Source organism: Ochotona curzoniae, unplaced genomic scaffold (genome assembly GCF_017591425.1).
Source record: "Ochotona curzoniae isolate NIBS_2020 unplaced genomic scaffold, NIBS_Ocur_1.0 contig_1, whole genome shotgun sequence".
Classification (NCBI taxonomy): Eukaryota; Metazoa; Chordata; class Mammalia; order Lagomorpha; family Ochotonidae; genus Ochotona; species Ochotona curzoniae.
Genome location: NW_024464918.1, coordinates 29,185,513 through 29,203,575, shown reverse-complemented (window position 1 = coordinate 29,203,575; position 18,063 = coordinate 29,185,513). Strand labels below are relative to the sequence as shown.

The window sequence follows — 18,063 nt, the reverse complement described above, 5'->3', positions numbered from 1 at the left end:
ACAGGAGCCAAGAAGCCCCCTCAAGGAAGCAAGCTTTGCGCTAAGGCCTGGCAATGAGAAGGACCTAGGAGAAAGCACACAAGAGCACACTGGAAAAGGCCCAAAGCAGGGGAGAATTTACCAGGATCTGTGACTCTGAGCACCAGAGCAGAGAGTGCCAGGGTGAGATGGAGCCCAGAAGGAGCCGGAGTTCAGGTGGGGTCTTTCTGGTCACCACAAACATCTTGGTTTGTACTTAAACTGGAATAAAGTGTTCCTGGGGTGGATTCACAGGAAACTGTGTGTCCTCATGTAGGGGCAATGTCACTATCTTGGGATGTTTCTAGAAGGGCTCTAATCCCAGTCAGGAGGACTCACCCCAACAGCCTAATCTCCTTCCCCAGGACCCTCCTCTGAGCACTCCTATCTGGTATGTGAGTAGGGGGTGGTTCCTGGGTTTCAATTTGTGGATGCTGGAGGGAGGCAAATGCAGCGTGGGGCTCTGCAGTGTAGGCACAAAACACGCATGCACCTGGACAGTGGAAAGACTGACACGAGCAGGAAGGAGGTGGGAACTCTGGCTTTAGGGACTGAGTGCAGGTGACAGTAAGTGGAATGCTATTTACTGGCATGTACAGGTGTAGGGGGAGTATGTGAGAAGGGTCACACTGCGGAAAAGAATCCCAGTGAGGCACTTCAGGGTTGAGTAAACACAAATGGGCCATTCGAGAAGAGCCAGAGTGCGGCAGAAAGAGCAGCCGCTTAAACAGGGTTAAGATTTCAGCCATGAGCTACATGAGACTGAGATGAGGGAGTCAGGGTCCCGCTGAATATTTATTGCCACTTGTCTGTCTGAAGGTCATGGCGAAGAGGAGGAGTTGCTGCACAGGACACTAAGGAGATATGAGAATGTCAGGAGAAAAATGAGAGACATAGTCACGCCATGCCAAGAAAGGAGATTGTTTCCAGAACAGAGCAGCCCAGGGTCTCAAAGGACACTGAGTAGCCAAGAAAGAATGGATTCGACTACATGGCAGCTGTGGTCCTCCCTGGAGAGGCAGAAGTCATCCTGGATGTGTGCAGTGGGAATAGGAAGAGGACAACGCCCAATGGAGTCCCTCTCTGCAACTCTGATGCAAATACTCTGTCTCTAAATGGGGGAGGAGCAAAGCAGGGAAACAGTTCTGGGGTTTCCAAAGGGGTCTCACTGGGTTTTTAACATGGGGGAAGGGGCAGAGTGCACGCATACAAGGAAGGTAATAGCCCTGTTGACAAAGGTTTGGTGGTGCAGGTGAAGGAGACACAATGCAAGGATCATGGTGTCAAACAAACTAAGGAAAGCAGGACTCAGCTGAATTAGGAAACTAGAATGCTTGCTGGTCCAGCAGTAGACTATTAGATTTTCCCATTGGTTACTCTGAGCACCATCATGAGAAACCATTGCCTGTTTGGGGCATGGAGTGGCTAACCAGTTCTACATTTCTGAGGAGTTACCCATACACTTGTCCTCCTAGGTGGGTACTGGAAATCTGGAATGAGCAAGCCACTCCCGTAGGACAGAAGGAGGTGATTGTGGCCACCTGGCCGTGTCCTGGACCACCCCTTCCCATCTCAGGGATGGTGCTCTCTGCACTCGCTTGCTCTTCCTGACTGGAGTTCTGTGCCCATGAACACCAACAAGAGGAGTGCAGAAATAGAGAAAAATGTTCCCTAGGGACCAAGAAAACAAAACAAAACAAAACCACGGGACAACAGACAGTGACCCCCTTCTGAAGCTCTCTTTCCCTCAAACACTGCCTCATTCTAGCTTTCCTTAATTCTACTGCTTGTTGACCACTGAGAAAACCAGGCAGCTATGGCACTCCAGCCTGTGGAGAAAGAAACGCCCAGAGAGAGAAGGATTCCAGGACAGAGAAGGGGGCGAAGACAGGCAATTAAACTCTTCCATTCTTTCGTTCCTTTTGATACCAACAAAGTTTGCTCCCGATCTTTCCATCACCCTTGCCCCAAGCACTGACACCGCTTCTCTCAAAAGCACAAACTGAGGATTAGCAGGATCAAGACCAAGATAGTCTTCTTGCTCAGGGGTGGGGGGCAGTTCTACTCTCATGAGCAAGCCCTGCGGTCCACTTACAAGGGTGGCCACCTGCACTTGGGGCAAGGGAGAGGAGCAGGCCACAGCTGTCCTCCCAGCAGCTTCCCATCACACAGGACACTGCTTGGGGAACACTGTGACCACGCTGCTGCCTTTGTCTTCAGTGGAAAGGGTAACTGCTTTCTGCATTTGTTATGATCCATCATACACTTTGATGATTTTGTCAAAGAGAAGCAAAAAACCCTACTTTCACTTGATGAATATTGTCTTCTAGGTGTTTTACCATTTGTTGATGCTTACTTTAGCTAAGCTGAGATTTCTGTCCTAAAATGTTACCTCCACAAATGCTTGCAGAGGATGGGGCTGGGCTAAAAATCCTGGAGCCTAGAACTCAAGGTAGGAGTCCCATGTGGGCAACGGGAGACGATCACCAGCGTGTTCACACAGGGACTCCCGGGGCCTGCACTGGCCGGAAGCCGGAAGCCGGAAGCCGGAGGCAGGAGGAGCCTGGATGTTGACATGAGCCTTGGGTGTCCCGAGGTGTTCATTTTCTTGACTGAGATCTCAGGTAATACATTTCCCCATTCCTGGGAATCTGGTTGATATGACACAAATGTGGAATAGGCCGATCAACAGGCCTGTCAATTTAAACTGTTTTCATGCTTTTAGCATTAAGCTTTTGAAAACAGCAGGCCTATGGCATTTACCCTCGTCAATGCTATCACAGACATATCTAGAGGACAAATTCCACACCAATTTATTATTTCAGGTGCTGGCTAAATTCCATGAACATTTCAGAACACTGTAACAGTTTTACTTTCATGGTTTTGGAACTTTTGCAAAATTTCCTGAAGACAGTCTAGAAATTGTAACAAATTTGCAATGCTTTTAAACATATCCCGCCTTTCCAATAAAAAAAAAAATCTTAAACATATGTTCAAAATCACTCTTACCAGCTACCATTTAAAAAAAAATGTTAACAAATAACATTTTCTATTACTTAGGTATTACAGTTCTTCCAGAATCTATTCACAAACACATCACAAGGTAATAAATGACAGAGCGGAAGTTTATATCCTCAGAACATGCAAAGCTGCATTAATATTCATTTGCCTCTTTTTGTGAGAAAATTACTCAGTGAGCTTAGCAGATACGTATTTTGAGATAATCACGACATGTAGAGCACGAACTGAAACAAATGTGTATCTGAATGTCTAATTAATTAAAATCTGTAAGTCAATGAAACTGTATATGTTTTGACTTGAATACCGTATGTTGTGTGTTGACGTAATGTATTTTTATCTGCATTTGGAAAAAAAAGCCAGAGCAAGTGTTGACATTCATGCCTTGACCTGTCCCTTTAGCCCTACATGCGTAGGCGCACCCCTTACAAGTCTCAAACACATAACCCCCTGTTACAGGGGAACTTTTTGAACAACTTCCTTTGCTGTCCCATCCTTGCCCTACACAACTACCGTGTGACTAAATCAGTCATCAGGTGACTCAGCCTGTGGGGGCTCTGCAGAGGGCAGGACCTATTACTGGCTCTAGGATGCTAAGCAAACTGCCAAGTCTCAGTTTTCTCTTCAATGAAAGGGGTCCAAGAGGCCTTTCTCAGGAGGAGGCCTTATTCTGAGGAGGAGTGCCTGGCATGGTGGCGTGCTGCCTCTGAGAAGGGCTCAACAGCTTTGGGAACTCGCCTGTGCAGTAGGCTGGCACAGCTCTGCCCATTCTGGGCTTCCCACAGGCACCCTGTCACCCCTGCTCCCACATTATAACTGGCAGATCCGACTCCCATTTCCTTCTGTCCAAAACCTCTTTTCTCACAATTGAACTGCAGTCATAGTGCAATGTATTTGATGGAGAACAGTTTAAACAATTCTGTTTGGAAGAAAACAGCAACCTTGGAATCAAAACTTTTGGCTGGGGGAATGACCTGAGTGTGGGCCCTGGAGAGTTGGAGGAGGGCACATGGAGAAGGCCAGCAGTGTCTGCTGCCTGTGCTGGAGCCTGCTGTGGGAGCTGGCCAGGCTGCAGGGCAGAGTGAGGGCTGGCTCACATCGCAGCTTCTCCGGCCCTTCCCAGAAGACATTGGAAAGGGGGCAGATTAAAGGCGGGGGGAGCTTGGGGTACACCCTGGGCTATTCATAGTGCTGGCAGCTTCAGGGCAGACCACAAGGGAGCTGGCCAGGCCCTGGTTTTGGGGGCTCCTCTTGGGGTGGGTGCTGGCGAGTGGAGCTGGGTCTACCAGTGCCAGCTGTGTGACTAAGTTCCCTTGTGACTCAGGGGAGGCACTTCCAGAGCTCACAACCAGGACAAGCACAGGCAGCTCTGCTGACGTCTTTGCTACTTTTTCTTATTTCTGAAAAGTATCTTTAAACACACCATCTAACTTTGTTCTTCGCACCAGCTTGGTGACACTGGCCCAAATTTGTCCTGAAAAAAAATTTTTTGATCATTACAGTCACAAGCTCAAGGCCATTTAGCTGACAAGTGGCTGGACTCTAACCTGAACCCTGAGGCTGGGTGTAGGTGGCTGGTGCTGGGTCACTCTCCCCCTCATCGATTCCATCACCTTTTAAGGGGACATGGCCTTACAAGGGAGAGAGCCACGAACCTTTCAGTCCTACATGAGTAGGAGCGGCTTAAAATATATATAAAGAAAAACTGAAGAAGAGGGAAAACTTTTATTTGAATTTCAAGTTACCTTCTGGGATGTTTCTCACCCAAACAGTGAAATGGTCCTTTCATTCTTCTTTCAAATACACTCAAAAGACTCAGAGATAAATGGAGAAAGACTCTCTTTCTCTGCTCAGCAAGATGTCACAGGAAAACAAACAGCCTGGACAAGCTTTGCAGCACCCTTCGTGCTGGTCAGGCCGGGAGGAGCTGCACAGGTGATGTTGTTGTTCGGTACTTGGTGTTCTGTATGTGTGTTTCATCTAACGGGGTTCACTTTCACCCTTTTGCACCCACAGATTTCAGGAGTTTCATTACTATTAATGGGGCCCAGTCCCAGCAAGAGCAATGAGGATTCAGTAATCACTGGAAAAAAATCAAACACAGCCTTGCAGTGCTACCTACCTGCTATCACTCCCATCAACATCCCTTTTGCATTTTCAGGTTTGTTCATCGCACGGAGAAAGGCAGGGAGACTTAATTTGATTTAGTGGGGGGTTGTTAAAAAAAAAAAACTCTGACTCTACTTTTTTTTTTTCCATTGGGAGGAGGGGGAGCAAGGAGAGTCCGGCCAGCTGGTTCTCATCAACGTGCCATAATTCTCTGTTTGGTTTACACTATTAAACTCTGAAGCTTGGCTTTCATCTTCCCTGCTACAGTCTGCCTTACTGTGGACTAGACCATGTCGCATCCCTGGTAGGGGTTCAACCCTTGCGAAGCCCCACCTTCGGAGCTGATCCTTACCCATTTTTTCCCCCTACTGGCGCCTGCATCATCACGTTTTGTCACCCATGAATTCTTGGGTTTTCGGCAAATCGCTGAGTACACTGTGGTTTGGAGCTGCCAAGATGATCATCCGTGTTTATTTGTACACAGCGATTCCTTGTTCAGACCTCCCTGTGTTTTTAACCTCTTGTGAACTACTGCTGGTTGGAGAGGGGCAGGAGGTGGTACAAGCAGAGAGGGCAAAGAGGGGACAGAGATGGACAGTAGGAGCCATGGATGTGTGCAAGCTGCTAGTGGCTCAGGAATGCTGCATGGAAAGGCAAGAGGAAGGGGAACAGAGAGCACATAGGAAACTTGCCTGATCTGTCTTCATTTTGCGAGTCACATCTTCGGCACAGTTCCGGTATGGTCTTGAGTGACGTGACTGAATACTGGATGGGAAGCCAGAGGAGAAAAGGGTGTAAAACGGCAGTTCAAAGTCAGTGCATTCATTCAAATCAGCTAGAGAAGCCAAACACAGCAAGTGATACTTGAATATACCAGGAATATTCAAAAACGGTATCTTGTTTTTCCTCAGTCGGCTGCACGGGAATCTGACAGCCTCCCTGGCTCCACTATACCTGCAGAAGCAGTTTCAGACTAACATGGCTGAGCAGCTCTGCCACGACCATTAAGGTGAGGAGAGCCCAGCAGACACTCCGTGCCCCATCACTTCTGCCACTGTGGAAGGTGAAGAACCATCTGCCCTGGAGAGTTTCCAGAAAACCACCCTAAAGTTTGCATTATGGAGCCTCAGAGTCAGTTTAAACGTGCAAGGCTGGATGGGGAACCGAGAGGCCATCCAGTTTCTTGCAACACCCAGGGAAGTCAGGAGGGACATGCGGCTATGTTGATGCACACGGGAGTATGCCTGCTTTTATGTCATCTCCAAGCAGAAATCAGGATAGTGTCATACAAGGCAAGGGACGTATGATGCTGTGTTTGAAATCTCATCTATTTCATATTATAGATTAGCCTGAAAAACATCACCCGGGTTCTGTCTAAGTACCAACTAAAGCCGCCTATCAGGATAACAAATTACAACCTAGGAAGAATGAATTTCGAAGAGCTAAAGCAAATAGAAGATCAATAGCTATGATTCATGTGGACTGTGTTGGATGCCAATCAGTCTTTCTTTAGAGCAGGATACTTTCAACAAATTAAACAGGATGAATTCTTTCCTAAAGGCCAAGTCAGAAACTGTCTTCAAGCACTCATTTTCTTTAATTCATGAAACGCATCTTCCTAAAAACGTCTTACTCGGTCACTCTATGAACAACACTCTCATGTAATAAGCATATATCACATTTTAGTTCCCTACTGCCAATTTTTGAATAATTAAGAAAAAAACAGTTAATCTGAAAGAAAACTGATCACGGACAACTCACTAGGGCCATTCTACACTGCAAGCGAGGGCTGTATAGTCAGCATTCGGCTGTTAGGAAGAAGCTATGCCTGGAGCCTGCTGCTGTCAGATGAGGCAACACCTCACTGCCGCCCAGGCTGTCAAGGAGGTGCTTGTAGCTACTATCACTCTGCCAACTGCATTGTGTGTAATCACAAATTACGTTTTCAATATTTCCAAGTGAAAAATGCAATCTCAGATGACTCATTGGAGGAGCTGTGCTCTCCTGTCTGATGCAATCCCAGCGTCTATGCTGGCCATCCTCTGGGGACTACGGGCGCTTTAGCAGGTGCACCCAACATGTTCCAATGGAGGGCTCACTGACCTCTTCAGCCAAAACCAAACCTCAAAGTATTCCTCTTTTTATATATATTGTATGTTCTTTAGGCGGCAGGTGACACAGGCACACAGCGCATTTTTCTTGGTGCTAATAAAGTAGCTCATGTCTCAACAGCTATCAGCTCTCCAAGGACTCTGTAGCTTCTTGGGGCCAGCTGGTACAAGCTAAATCATTACAGCATCTATAATTCAATTACACAGTGGGCCTTGTGGGTTGGTTGCCATGTGCCCATAAAATGCTCTCTCACCAAGCCTCTCTCTCCTTTTTTTTTCCCCCCAACCAAAGCAAAATTTTAAAACGGGGGCATTGTGTTTACATGTAGTTAAAGAGAAGTTCAGTGAGGTCTGGTCACAGACCATGAACGGTATTCACGTCAGTGAGGCAGCTGTCTGCATTTTCAGGCATGTACCTGCACTCCCACCCCAAAGTCACACCTGTCAGAATCTTAGATTTATCAGCCACAGTTCCGACCTTCCCTTTATGAGTTCCAAATCCCATCACGTGCAGCAAGTTGTAATTTCATGAGGTTCAAGTTCACGCAGCACAGGCTGCCTGGCTACCACAGGAACTAAGTCATAGGGAGAGATCAGCCTTGGTCAGCCTTGCCTACCATGTACACCTGCACAGCATGTGGAGGCTGTGCCTTTCTATCAGTCCTGTAGCTCATCCTAAGTGTTAATTCTTTGGGAATAATGACATTGAAAAATGGCCACTGCTGCTCCAGGGAATGAAAATAAAAAGTACATCAGTCTAAGAAAAGGATTATGTGTCAGCCAGAAAATAAAAAATTGGGACTGAAGGGGTTGGTGATGTGGCACAGTGCATTAAGTCAGAGTCTACATACTGATGCTAGTTCAAGTCCCAGTTGTCTTACTTCCGGTCCTGCTCCCTGATAACATGTCTGAGAAAAGCAGCAGAAGGCCCAAGTGCTTGGCCCCTGCCACCCACCCAGGATTCAGGTGAAGCTGCTGGCTGCATTTTTCAGGATGGTATAGTCTTGGCCTTTGCAACCATTCGTTGTGAACCAGTGGATGGATGATCTCTCTCCATAATTTAGGAGTAACTTTAGGATGCATGGACTGCTAGACTCAGCAGTGACTCTGATCTACACAATGAACAAGTCCATTGTTCTTCAGAAGGACACAGGGGGAAGCAGCCTGGAGGTTTGCTGCAGGGGAGGACAAGTTCACATGTCAAGCTGGAAATGTGAAGAACAGCGCAGGAAACACAATTGAAAAAACCAACACACAAAAACACTTTCCTGTTGGCAAATTTGAGACTGAGGAAGCAGCCCAGGAAGTCTCCCTTAGAAGGCTGCATGGTTCACCAGCTGGGAGCTGGAAGCAGGCAGGACCACAGCTCACAGGACAGATGGACTTTTACGAGGCACTGTCACGTGGCCAGCCCGCCTCATGCTCAGGACAATGGCCAGCTCCCAAGGTAGTCATTAGAGTCACTAGTCACAGCAGAACCAAACCCAAGGCCTCATGTTGACTCCTGCCTTCCAGTCCAGGCTTTGGCAGCTAGTTCCTGTGACCCTGGAGAGGACGGGGGACACTGGCCTTGTAGGTCACTGAGCAGCACCGTTTCCCACCACCTGGGATGCAGGTCAGGCAACTGAGTTCCAGGCACCCATCTGGGTGGAGACCTGGAATTCATTCCCAACTCCAATTTTGGCCTTGTCCCAGCTCCCACTGTTGTTGGCACAGAAGTGAGCAAGTACATGAAAGGTTGCTCTCTCTCACTCTAAACAAACAAAAATCAGAGCCTGGCACAATGGCTCAACTGGCTAATCCTCCACCTCTAAGCCCTGGGATCCCATGTGGGTGCTGTTTTGGGTTCCAGCTGATCTACTTTCCATCCAGTTCCCTGCTTGTGGCCTGGGAATGCAATGGAGGATGGGCTGAGGCCTTGGGATCCTGAACCCACATGGGAGACCCAGAAGAAGCTCCTGGCTTTAGATTGGCTCAGCACTAGCTGTTGTGGCCATTTGGGGAGTGAATCAGCAAATTGAAGAACTTTCAATCTCCCCATGTGTCTCTGTAAATCTGCCTTTTAAAAAATAAATAAATGAGTCTTTAAAAACCCCCAAAAAACAGCAACAAGAAAACCCCCTACCGATTGTGTATGCCAAGAAGTTAAACACAAAAGAGCAGATGCTGGATAATTCTGTTTACATGATGTTGAAGAAAAGGCAAAACAATCTACTACTTCCTTCTTTAAACTGCTCAAGGGCCTCACTCCTTTCTCCCCTTAACAGCTCTCTTGGATTTGTCAATTTCTGAACACTTGGTGCTGATTTCCTCAGTGCCAAGCCCCTCTGTGCCACCCACAGGACACCTAGGCACAGCCCCTTCCTCGGAGCCCTCTTCCCTGTCTACCCCATGCTTCACAGGTAACCTTGCCACACCTTTGAAGAGCAGATGCTGACGAACCAAACTTACACATACCAAGGGACCTTCGAAGAGCTCGTGATGAACTAGAAGTAAACTGTAAAACAGTTGAAGGCTATGTACGGTTTTTGCAACGCATATTTTACGTGAACTTTGGGAAGAGTCCTGGTATATCCTCCCCAACTCTGCTTTAAATACATATCTCCCCAGTCTTTAAGCTCCACGAACAAAACTTCTTTTAATGGATCCTACTTTGCTATACATTTAATTCATACTCTGATTCTTTGTTTTTATCATGCCAAGAATTTTTTTTTTCAAAAAACGACAAAATTGTTTTTACGCCAGGACACTGCTTGTGGTTAGTGGATGGGTAACCAGGTGACTTCTGTTGGCCAGGAGGTAGCCCAGGGATTACTCCTGTGGTCCATGCGATGTGCAGCCAGGCTCAGGTGAGATGCTGAAAACAGTGCTGTGTGACCTTCGGCTCCATGAGGGATGGGCACGGGAGCTGAGAACAAGGCTTTCCGCTCGACTGCATCAGGATAATTGTTTTGTCTTTTTTTTCAGCAATTCATGTTTCTGCTTCCTTAATTTTCATGACTGGCTTCATTTCTCAATGTTCATTACGATGAGCACATACTTTCCATCAGACACTAATTCCACGGGATTTGCATTATTAGCATGTGATGATCACAGCTACATTCTGATATTGGTAGTTGCAACCTACTGTTACCAAGGAAGAAGTTGATTTACAGAGGTTAAATGCCTGAGGGTAGCTAGCCAATGCTGGAGCAAGGATGTCATTTGGGCAGGCTGGCCTCGGAATCCATGCGTGTAGCCACTACCTTGAAAACAACTTCAGCTGGTCATTTGCTGGCCTTCCAAGTTCAACCCCTTTACCTGCATTTCTTTTGAAATCAAATAGGTACACATATATACAAATAGTTAGACATATGTGTATGTGTACATGTATGTGTACATTCCTCTTTTGTCCTCTTTGTCCATAGACTGCACCAAGTAAAGGTGGTGCACATGAAAGCAAGGGGAAGCAGGGTTTTGATGAAAGTCACTCCCTGGCTGAGCGCTGCAAAATGGAGAAACTCAGCTGTGGGTGGGGCGTTCACCAGGAGCACTGATTTTTCTATGGGTCAACCACCACCCACAGAAACTGAACCTGTATCACATTGTATTGTTCCTCCAGCTTGTAAGGGGCAGTGAAGTAGAAGGATATTTGTTTCACTTGACTCATGTGACCCCCCACAACAAACCAGGCTACACAACTGCCAACAGGTAGCAGCTTTCCTTGAAGCTGCAGACTGGAATGGAAAGGTGACAAAGGTTCCCACATGGAGGAAGAGTATTACCGATGTCTGCGTGCATGCGTGCATGTATCATTGTATACACACATATGTTGATACATGCAAGGGTACCTTTCTAAAACACAGACAAACAAATGTTGAATTTCCTCCACACAATGCATGGCATAAGAAGGGTGCTTTACAAAGGTCATAAAAATTATGCTTATTTTTGCTGCCAAAAAGTTAAAATCCACACATTGTTCATTACATGCATTTCTTATGAACTTTTGAAGACCCCCTCAATATATATGGATCTTAAAATGTTTCTGCACCAAAAATAACCACCTTTTAATTTCATGTTCCACCAAGTTTTTAAAGTATTCTCAAATGGTAAAATCAAGGTCTTCTTTGGTTCTCTTTAGCTGATTTTCATCTTTCTACAATACATGTAATCCCATGACTTAGAAAAAACAACCATGGAGTAGTGGGTATTGTTGTGTAAAGGGTAAAACCATCACCTTTAAACCATCACACCATATGGGTGTTGGGTCAAGTCCTGGTTGCCTGGGAAATCACTGAAGATTGGCCCCAAGTGCTCCTGTACCCACACGGGGTACCCACACGGGAGACTCAGAGGAAGCTCCTGGCTGCTGGCGTGGCCTGGCACAGCTTCGGCCACTGCAGCCATCTGGAGGGTGACCCAGCATAGGGAAGCTCTTGCTCTTGCTCTTCTTCCTTCTCACTCTCTAATTCTCTCACTCGCTCGTTCTTTCCTGTTTCTGTAACCCTGCCTTTCAAATAAATAGCAAATAAATCCGAAGAAAAGAAAAAGTATTTGTTACTTCATGTCAGCACCAGCTGAGGACAGTGAGGGGAACTGATTGATGTAGGGACATTGATTATGTGTCCGGGTCATGAGGTCACACCTGTGCCCTTGTGCCCTGCCCTGCTGATCATCTGTGACCTCGTGACAGTCATAGTCTTCCCGGCACCTCAGCTCTTCCATCTACCAAATGGGCTAACAATAGAGGGTCCAGGCAGGGCTCAGTGACCAACAGTGGTGGAGGGCACACAGCCTGTCCTCAGCTCCAGGGGTCAGCCCCAGCTTTGCTCAAGGCTGCATTGGCCATGGTTGCCTGTATTTAAAAAAGCAAACACACTATGGCTCCCAAGACCTCCAGGGAGCTCTGTTGTAACACAGACGGACTGCCTCCCAACAGATCAGGAGAACCCTATGGATCTCTCTGTGGGGACGGCAGAAGCTCTCTGAAGTTGCAGCATGCAAACAGCATCATATTCATTCACCATGCAGGTCTGCGGTGACTGCACGGCCTGCTGAGCTCTCCCGTGGCAGGGGTACAAGAATGCACAGTTTAAGCCCCACACTTTGCAAAGGATGCACGTTTGTTCCAAGTCTGGGAAACTTCACACTACTTTGGTTGCTTTCTGTGTTTTGTCTCTTTAAGTAGAAGCAAAACAAACTCCAGTTCTTCCTTTGCACCAGTGCAGAGCATGTGTTGAGATGGGAACAAGCAGTGGGCTGCAAACAGAGGGGAAACATCACGAAAGCATAAAGGGCACCGTGGTTGCAGAGCAGGAAGAGGGCTTGAGCTGCGGGTGCCCTGCCCGCCCTCCAGCTGCTCTTCCGAAGGTGGCGTGCCTTCTGCCCTGCTGCCTGTTGACCAGGGATGAGGCTTAAGTGCTGTCGGCACAGGAGCTTTATGGAATCTTCATTCCTGGGAAGCTACAATTCTTCATATGCCAATGAATCAACACAAGGAAAGCCCCTTAGCTTTCCAACTTTAACATTTGGTGTACTCTCCAGTTAACCCTTTAAAGAAGCTACAGCATTCACTGTTCCCAGTGAGTATCGTCATTTCATTATCTAAGAGGCTGTCTATCTCTGATTCCTTTTCCAGGAAAACATGAAATGAGACCACGCAGTTCTGTCATGTTTACGGTATTCAACCTGCAACAAACAGAACTCTGATAAAACAGCCTATGCTTTAGAAGCCAAAGAGGACAGTTTTGGTCTTAAGTCGATGAATCAGGGCAGAACTGCTGACATTGGGGGTTGGGGAGTTCTTTCTACAGGGGACTGTGCTGTGCACTGGGAGTCACAGCATCCTTCCTCTCCACCCACTAGATGCCAGTAGCACCTGCCCAACTATGACAATGAAAAATGTCACCTGGCATTGGCCAGAGTTCCCGAGGAAGACAGAGATGGAATGCCATCCCTCACTAAGCACCAGTGCCACAAACCAATTTCACTCTGGAGAGGCAGCAGTGTGTTGGGGCTAAAGGTGGATTTTTTTTTTAAGTTTATTTTTATTCATCTGAAAGATGGAGTGAGGGGGATCTACAAAGATCCATCAACTGATTTGTTCCTCAGATGCCTGCAAGAGTTAGCATTTGGCTACACTAAAGCCAGGAGCCAGGAACTCCCGCTGGGTCTCCCATGTGGGTGGTAGGGGCTCAAATATTTGGGTATGCCAAGCTATGCATTAGCAGGAAACTGGATCAGAATTGGGAACAGCATTTCAACCTTGAGCACTGTGATATGGAGGGCAGGGGTCTCATGCAGTGGCTTACCCTCTGTTCCATAACACCCACAGCACTCCTAAAGGGGCTATTCAGGGGACAGAGTGCTCCTAACCAGCCGGGTGACCCTGCAGAAGTTATGTGCATTTTCACGTCTTAGTCTTCTCCTCTGTACAATGAAGTTGATAATGTTCTCTTCTTTATGGGACTGTTGTGAGATCTGATCAAGGTAACGCCTGTCCCACAGTGAAGGCTCAACAAATGTCACTACTATCTGTGCCATCAGTTCCTACAATTTCAAAGCCCGATCTGAACTTAAATGAAGGTTGAACAGTTAGCAGAGGCTAATTTAAGACGGGGGAAGGTTTGGGTATAGTTACACAGTTACAGATGGATATCTTTATTTATATTTCAAAGTGGTCAAGTTATAGAAATTCAACTATTGCATAATCCTGTAGACTGCTTTGCTAAACAGCTTTAGTTATTACTGCACATATTTTATTATCTTTCAAGTGGAGATTCCTAATTCATCAAAATTATGGGCCACTGCCAGATGATTCTTCTGTAAATACAACTGCTCCATTGTATTTGAAAAAAAAAAAGCTTGACATCATGCCTGGTCTTTTCCCTTGAGTTCTTTCTTCACCATTGGTCATATAAATATTATTGTATTATTCATTGAAATAATAACAGAAGCTACCATGTCTAAGAGCAACTCTGTGAGTGCCAAGCTAAGTGTTTCATGTATGTTATTTCACTCAAGTCTCAAAAAAACAACTTTAAAAATGATATGGGTATCTCAGAGAGGTGAAGTTCACATTTCCCAAAACACCTGCCACATAAAGACCAGAGAGCAAAGCAGGGGCTCAGGCTGGCTGCGGCCCAAGTCTTTGCTCTTGAAACATAAGTTTGTTATAAAAGCTCAACACCCGATCTTAACACAGGTTCTCCTTTCCTTGCCACCTTCCTTACTACCTGTGTCCCCATCCTATCAGCCACTTGCCTTGCTCTTCCCTCATCAAATGAAAAACACCTTCCGGAGTCTGAACATGGAAGCCACATTCTGGGTACTTTCAAGTCAAGTTCAAGGCAAGAGAGAGAGAGAGACAGGCAGATGCTGAAGGACCTAGTGTTCTTCACATTGATCCTGAAAGGAACTAACAAAAATTGCTTTGAAACCAAAAAATGGGTTAAGTGGCACCAAAAAAAACCTCATTCCAAGTTTCACAAAATAGAGTCCCATTAATTCAGCTCTTGGATGGATCTGCAGATTTACTTTATTTTTATTGGAAAGGCAGTTGTACAGAGAAGGAGAGAAAGATCCTTCATCTGCTGGTTTACTCCCCAAGTGGTCCCAATGGCCAGAGATGAGCCCATCTGAGGCCAAGAGCCAGAGACTTCCTCTGGGTCTCCCATGTGGGTGCAGGGTCCCAAGGTCTTGGACCATCCCCTGTTGCCTTCCCAGGCCACAAGCAGGGAGCTGGAAGGGAGGAGAAGCAGCCGGGACATGAACTGGTGATCATATGAAATCCCAGCACAAGGCTAGGATTTAATCACCAGGCCACATATGTCTGCACTCACCAGGTGGGGACTCAATCCAGGCCTCCCATGCGGCCACATGGGCAGCAGGGACTCAATTACCTGAGCCATGACAATCACCTCCTAGTGTCTGCATTAGCCTGAAGCTAAAGTCGGGAGCCAGAGCTGGGTATCCAACCTAGGCATTTTCATCTCAACCAGTATCCTATCCCCTAATATCAAATGCCCGTGCTGCTGTTAAGTCCTGCTGTCAGTTTCTAAACATGCTTGAAGTGTCAAATACATACAGACTGCTACAAAGTAGTTCATGATGTGAAAGGCAGAGCAGTTTGAAAACACTGCATACACACAGTAATACTTACAGATATGTCATCACTGAAGTCAATTTCATCCAAATCAAGGTATTCAGGGGCTTCCATTATTCTTTCTTGCACATTTTGAGTATGCTCAGATACTTAAAAATTCCTGGGCAAAACAAAGGCAGAAAAAAAAAACGTCAGCCATCTCACAACCCACAGTATTACACAGAGCAGGAAGGATGACAGATGCTGGTCCTGCGTTGCAGCCCACTTTCCCTTATCAGTGCTCCAGCCTGGCTCTCCAGGCGCAGTGAGCATGGCATCTCTGTGGCCCTGGCTGGCTTCGCAGTGAGCACCCGCACAGCCTTTACTTGATTTGTGGCCCTCTGTCCTTGCTAGAGCTGTAACTTGGTCAGAAGTCCACCCTCCCCCTACCCCCTTGGTGGCTACTGGGACTCACTCCAGTCCAAACCCAGCTGCCACCACACCCTGGGCGAGAGCAGGGACTTGGGAGATGGGGAGCCAGCCTGACCATTTCAAGAAAACCACATTCAGATATTTCCTGTGAGCACATGAATACTGGAACCCCACGGTATTAATATGAGCACAAAACAGACAGCAACAAATTCAGAGTAATGCATATTTTAGAATATTATACAGCTTCCAGATCACCCTCCAAGCAAAAGAAAGGAAAATGATCTAGGTCCAATTTAAACCATGGAGTTACTGTGGTGTCCCTCTGCTTCAGACAGCTCTGCCTGATTGCCAGAGTGACCTGATGCAGGCCTCAGAGCATCCTCTGTCAGCACTTGTCCCAGGACTGCCTGCAGCACTCCTGCACATTTGTCACGGTAGGATCCACCACCACCCATGTGTCTTCCTGTTTCTGATCAGCATCACCTCTGGCAGTGCCAGCCACTCCCACAGAAGCCAAGTACAGAAATCCAGCTCCTATTTGCACCCTGAGAAGACTCTCAGACTGTCAAGAGAAGATTCCATCTCCTACCACTTGCCTTTCCTGTAAGAGTTGTCCTGAACAGCCAGACCTGAGATCTCAAGTAATTCACCCTTCTCTGGTGTTCTAACCCAAGAGTGCTGGGGAACAGCATGAAACTTGTTATTACAAAGGGAAAGTTCCACCACACTGGTAAAACAGACTCTTCAATAAAGGGCAGGAATGTAGATTCACCTATATTTTATAAGGAAATTATTCTGAAGGTATCACTTTAGTGGAACTAAATAACAATTTTTTTTAAATCATCTCATACCTGAAACTCATCTTAGTTTTCCACGTTCTCTCCCTCCCTTCCCAAACTCATAGGCAGTTACACACTATTTTAATCACAGTAGAATCTACCCAGGAAAGGATTAGGATGCTACTTCCAATCTAGTCAGAGCAAAGAGCAGAAGTTCTTCTAAGCGACAGGCATTTGGCACAGTGGTTAAGAAGCCACTTGAGGGCCCAATGCAATAACCTAGCTGTGAGGAGTGATTCCAACCTCCCATCTTAGACCCTGTACCACTTCCTGCTTCCCCTTCTCCACAGCTCACAAAATTCTTGCCATTCAGGTTATCCACCAATCAGATGTAACCTGGTACCTTATCTGAGAAGCCCACTCCCTAATCTCTGGTCCCTCCACCTAGGCTCCACACATCTACCTGTGGCTCAAATAATCTCAGTCCCCAGTCCCTGGGGCCAGCACACAGTCCACACAGCCCCTCCCTTCTCCTTCCCTTCTCTTCTGGCTCTCCCCATCCCCTCCAACCTGCCCCTTTCCCTTGCCCTGCCAGCCCCCATCCTGCCACCATGGCAGGAGACGTGTCCCTTCCTGTTCCCCTCTCCCACCCTCGCTCCCGTTCCTACCCCTCCTAATATCTCATCATGTCTGGTGTTTTGGCTCATGGTAAACTAATCGTAGAAAGAGGACTTAGCTGTGAGAATTCGCTGCATATGACAATGTAAGAACTTAAGGAACTTTAAGTGCATTTAAAATCTAACACTAGTGGCTAAATCCTTGACTTGAATCCATCAGGATCCCATATGGGTACCAGTTTGTGTCCCAGGTGCTCCACTTCCCACCCAGCTTCCTGCTTGTCGCCTGGGAAAGCAGTAAAGGATGGCCCAAGACCTTGGGACCCTGTACCCTCATGGGAGACCTGGAGGAAATTCCTGGCTCCTGGCTTTGGATCCACTCATGTCTGGCCATTGCGGCTACTCAGGGAGTAAACCAGCAGACAGAAGATCTTTCTCTGTTTTTCCTTCTCTCTATACAGCTGACTTTCCAATAAAAATAAAATAAATCTTAAAGGAAAAAAGAAAGAGGCCATGTGGAACACCTGTATCCTAGTTGAAATCTCAGTTCTGCTTGCGATTTCAGCTTCCTGCGGAGGTTCACCCTGGGAGGCAGCCAGTGCTGGTTCAGATACATCGGTTCTTGCTAGCCGCACAGGAATCTGGTTGAGTTCCTGGCTTGTGGCTTCAGCCAGGCTTAGTCCTGGCTACTGGAGGCACTGAGACAGTGAACCAGAGGATGGCAACTCTGTCAATGACTAACTCTGCCTCTGTCTCTGTCTCGCTGCCTTTCAAATAAGAAGAATGAAATCAGTGTAAGAGCTCTTCTAGAGGCTGGTGAGCTGATACAGTAAGTGAAGCCTCCACCTGTGGTCCTGGTGTCCCTTAATGGTCCTAGCTGCTCCACTTCCTATCCTGCTGTCTGCTAATGCACCTGG

The 18,063-nt window shown here is 46.9% G+C and overlaps 1 protein-coding gene across 1 annotated transcript in view; it reads right to left on the bottom strand.

Moving 5' to 3' along the window:
- Positions 1–15,453, bottom strand: part of LOC121153657 (synuclein alpha interacting protein) — a 60,743-nt gene extending 45,290 nt beyond the window's left edge. The window contains exons 1-2 of the mRNA XM_040976336.1: positions 15,397–15,453; positions 5,838–5,910 (exon numbers count right to left, since the gene is read on the bottom strand). Of these exons, the coding sequence (XP_040832270.1) occupies positions 5,838–5,910; positions 15,397–15,453 (130 nt within the window). The remainder of the gene's footprint in view (positions 1–5,837; positions 5,911–15,396) is intronic.
- Between the last annotated feature and the right edge of the window lie 2,610 nt (positions 15,454–18,063).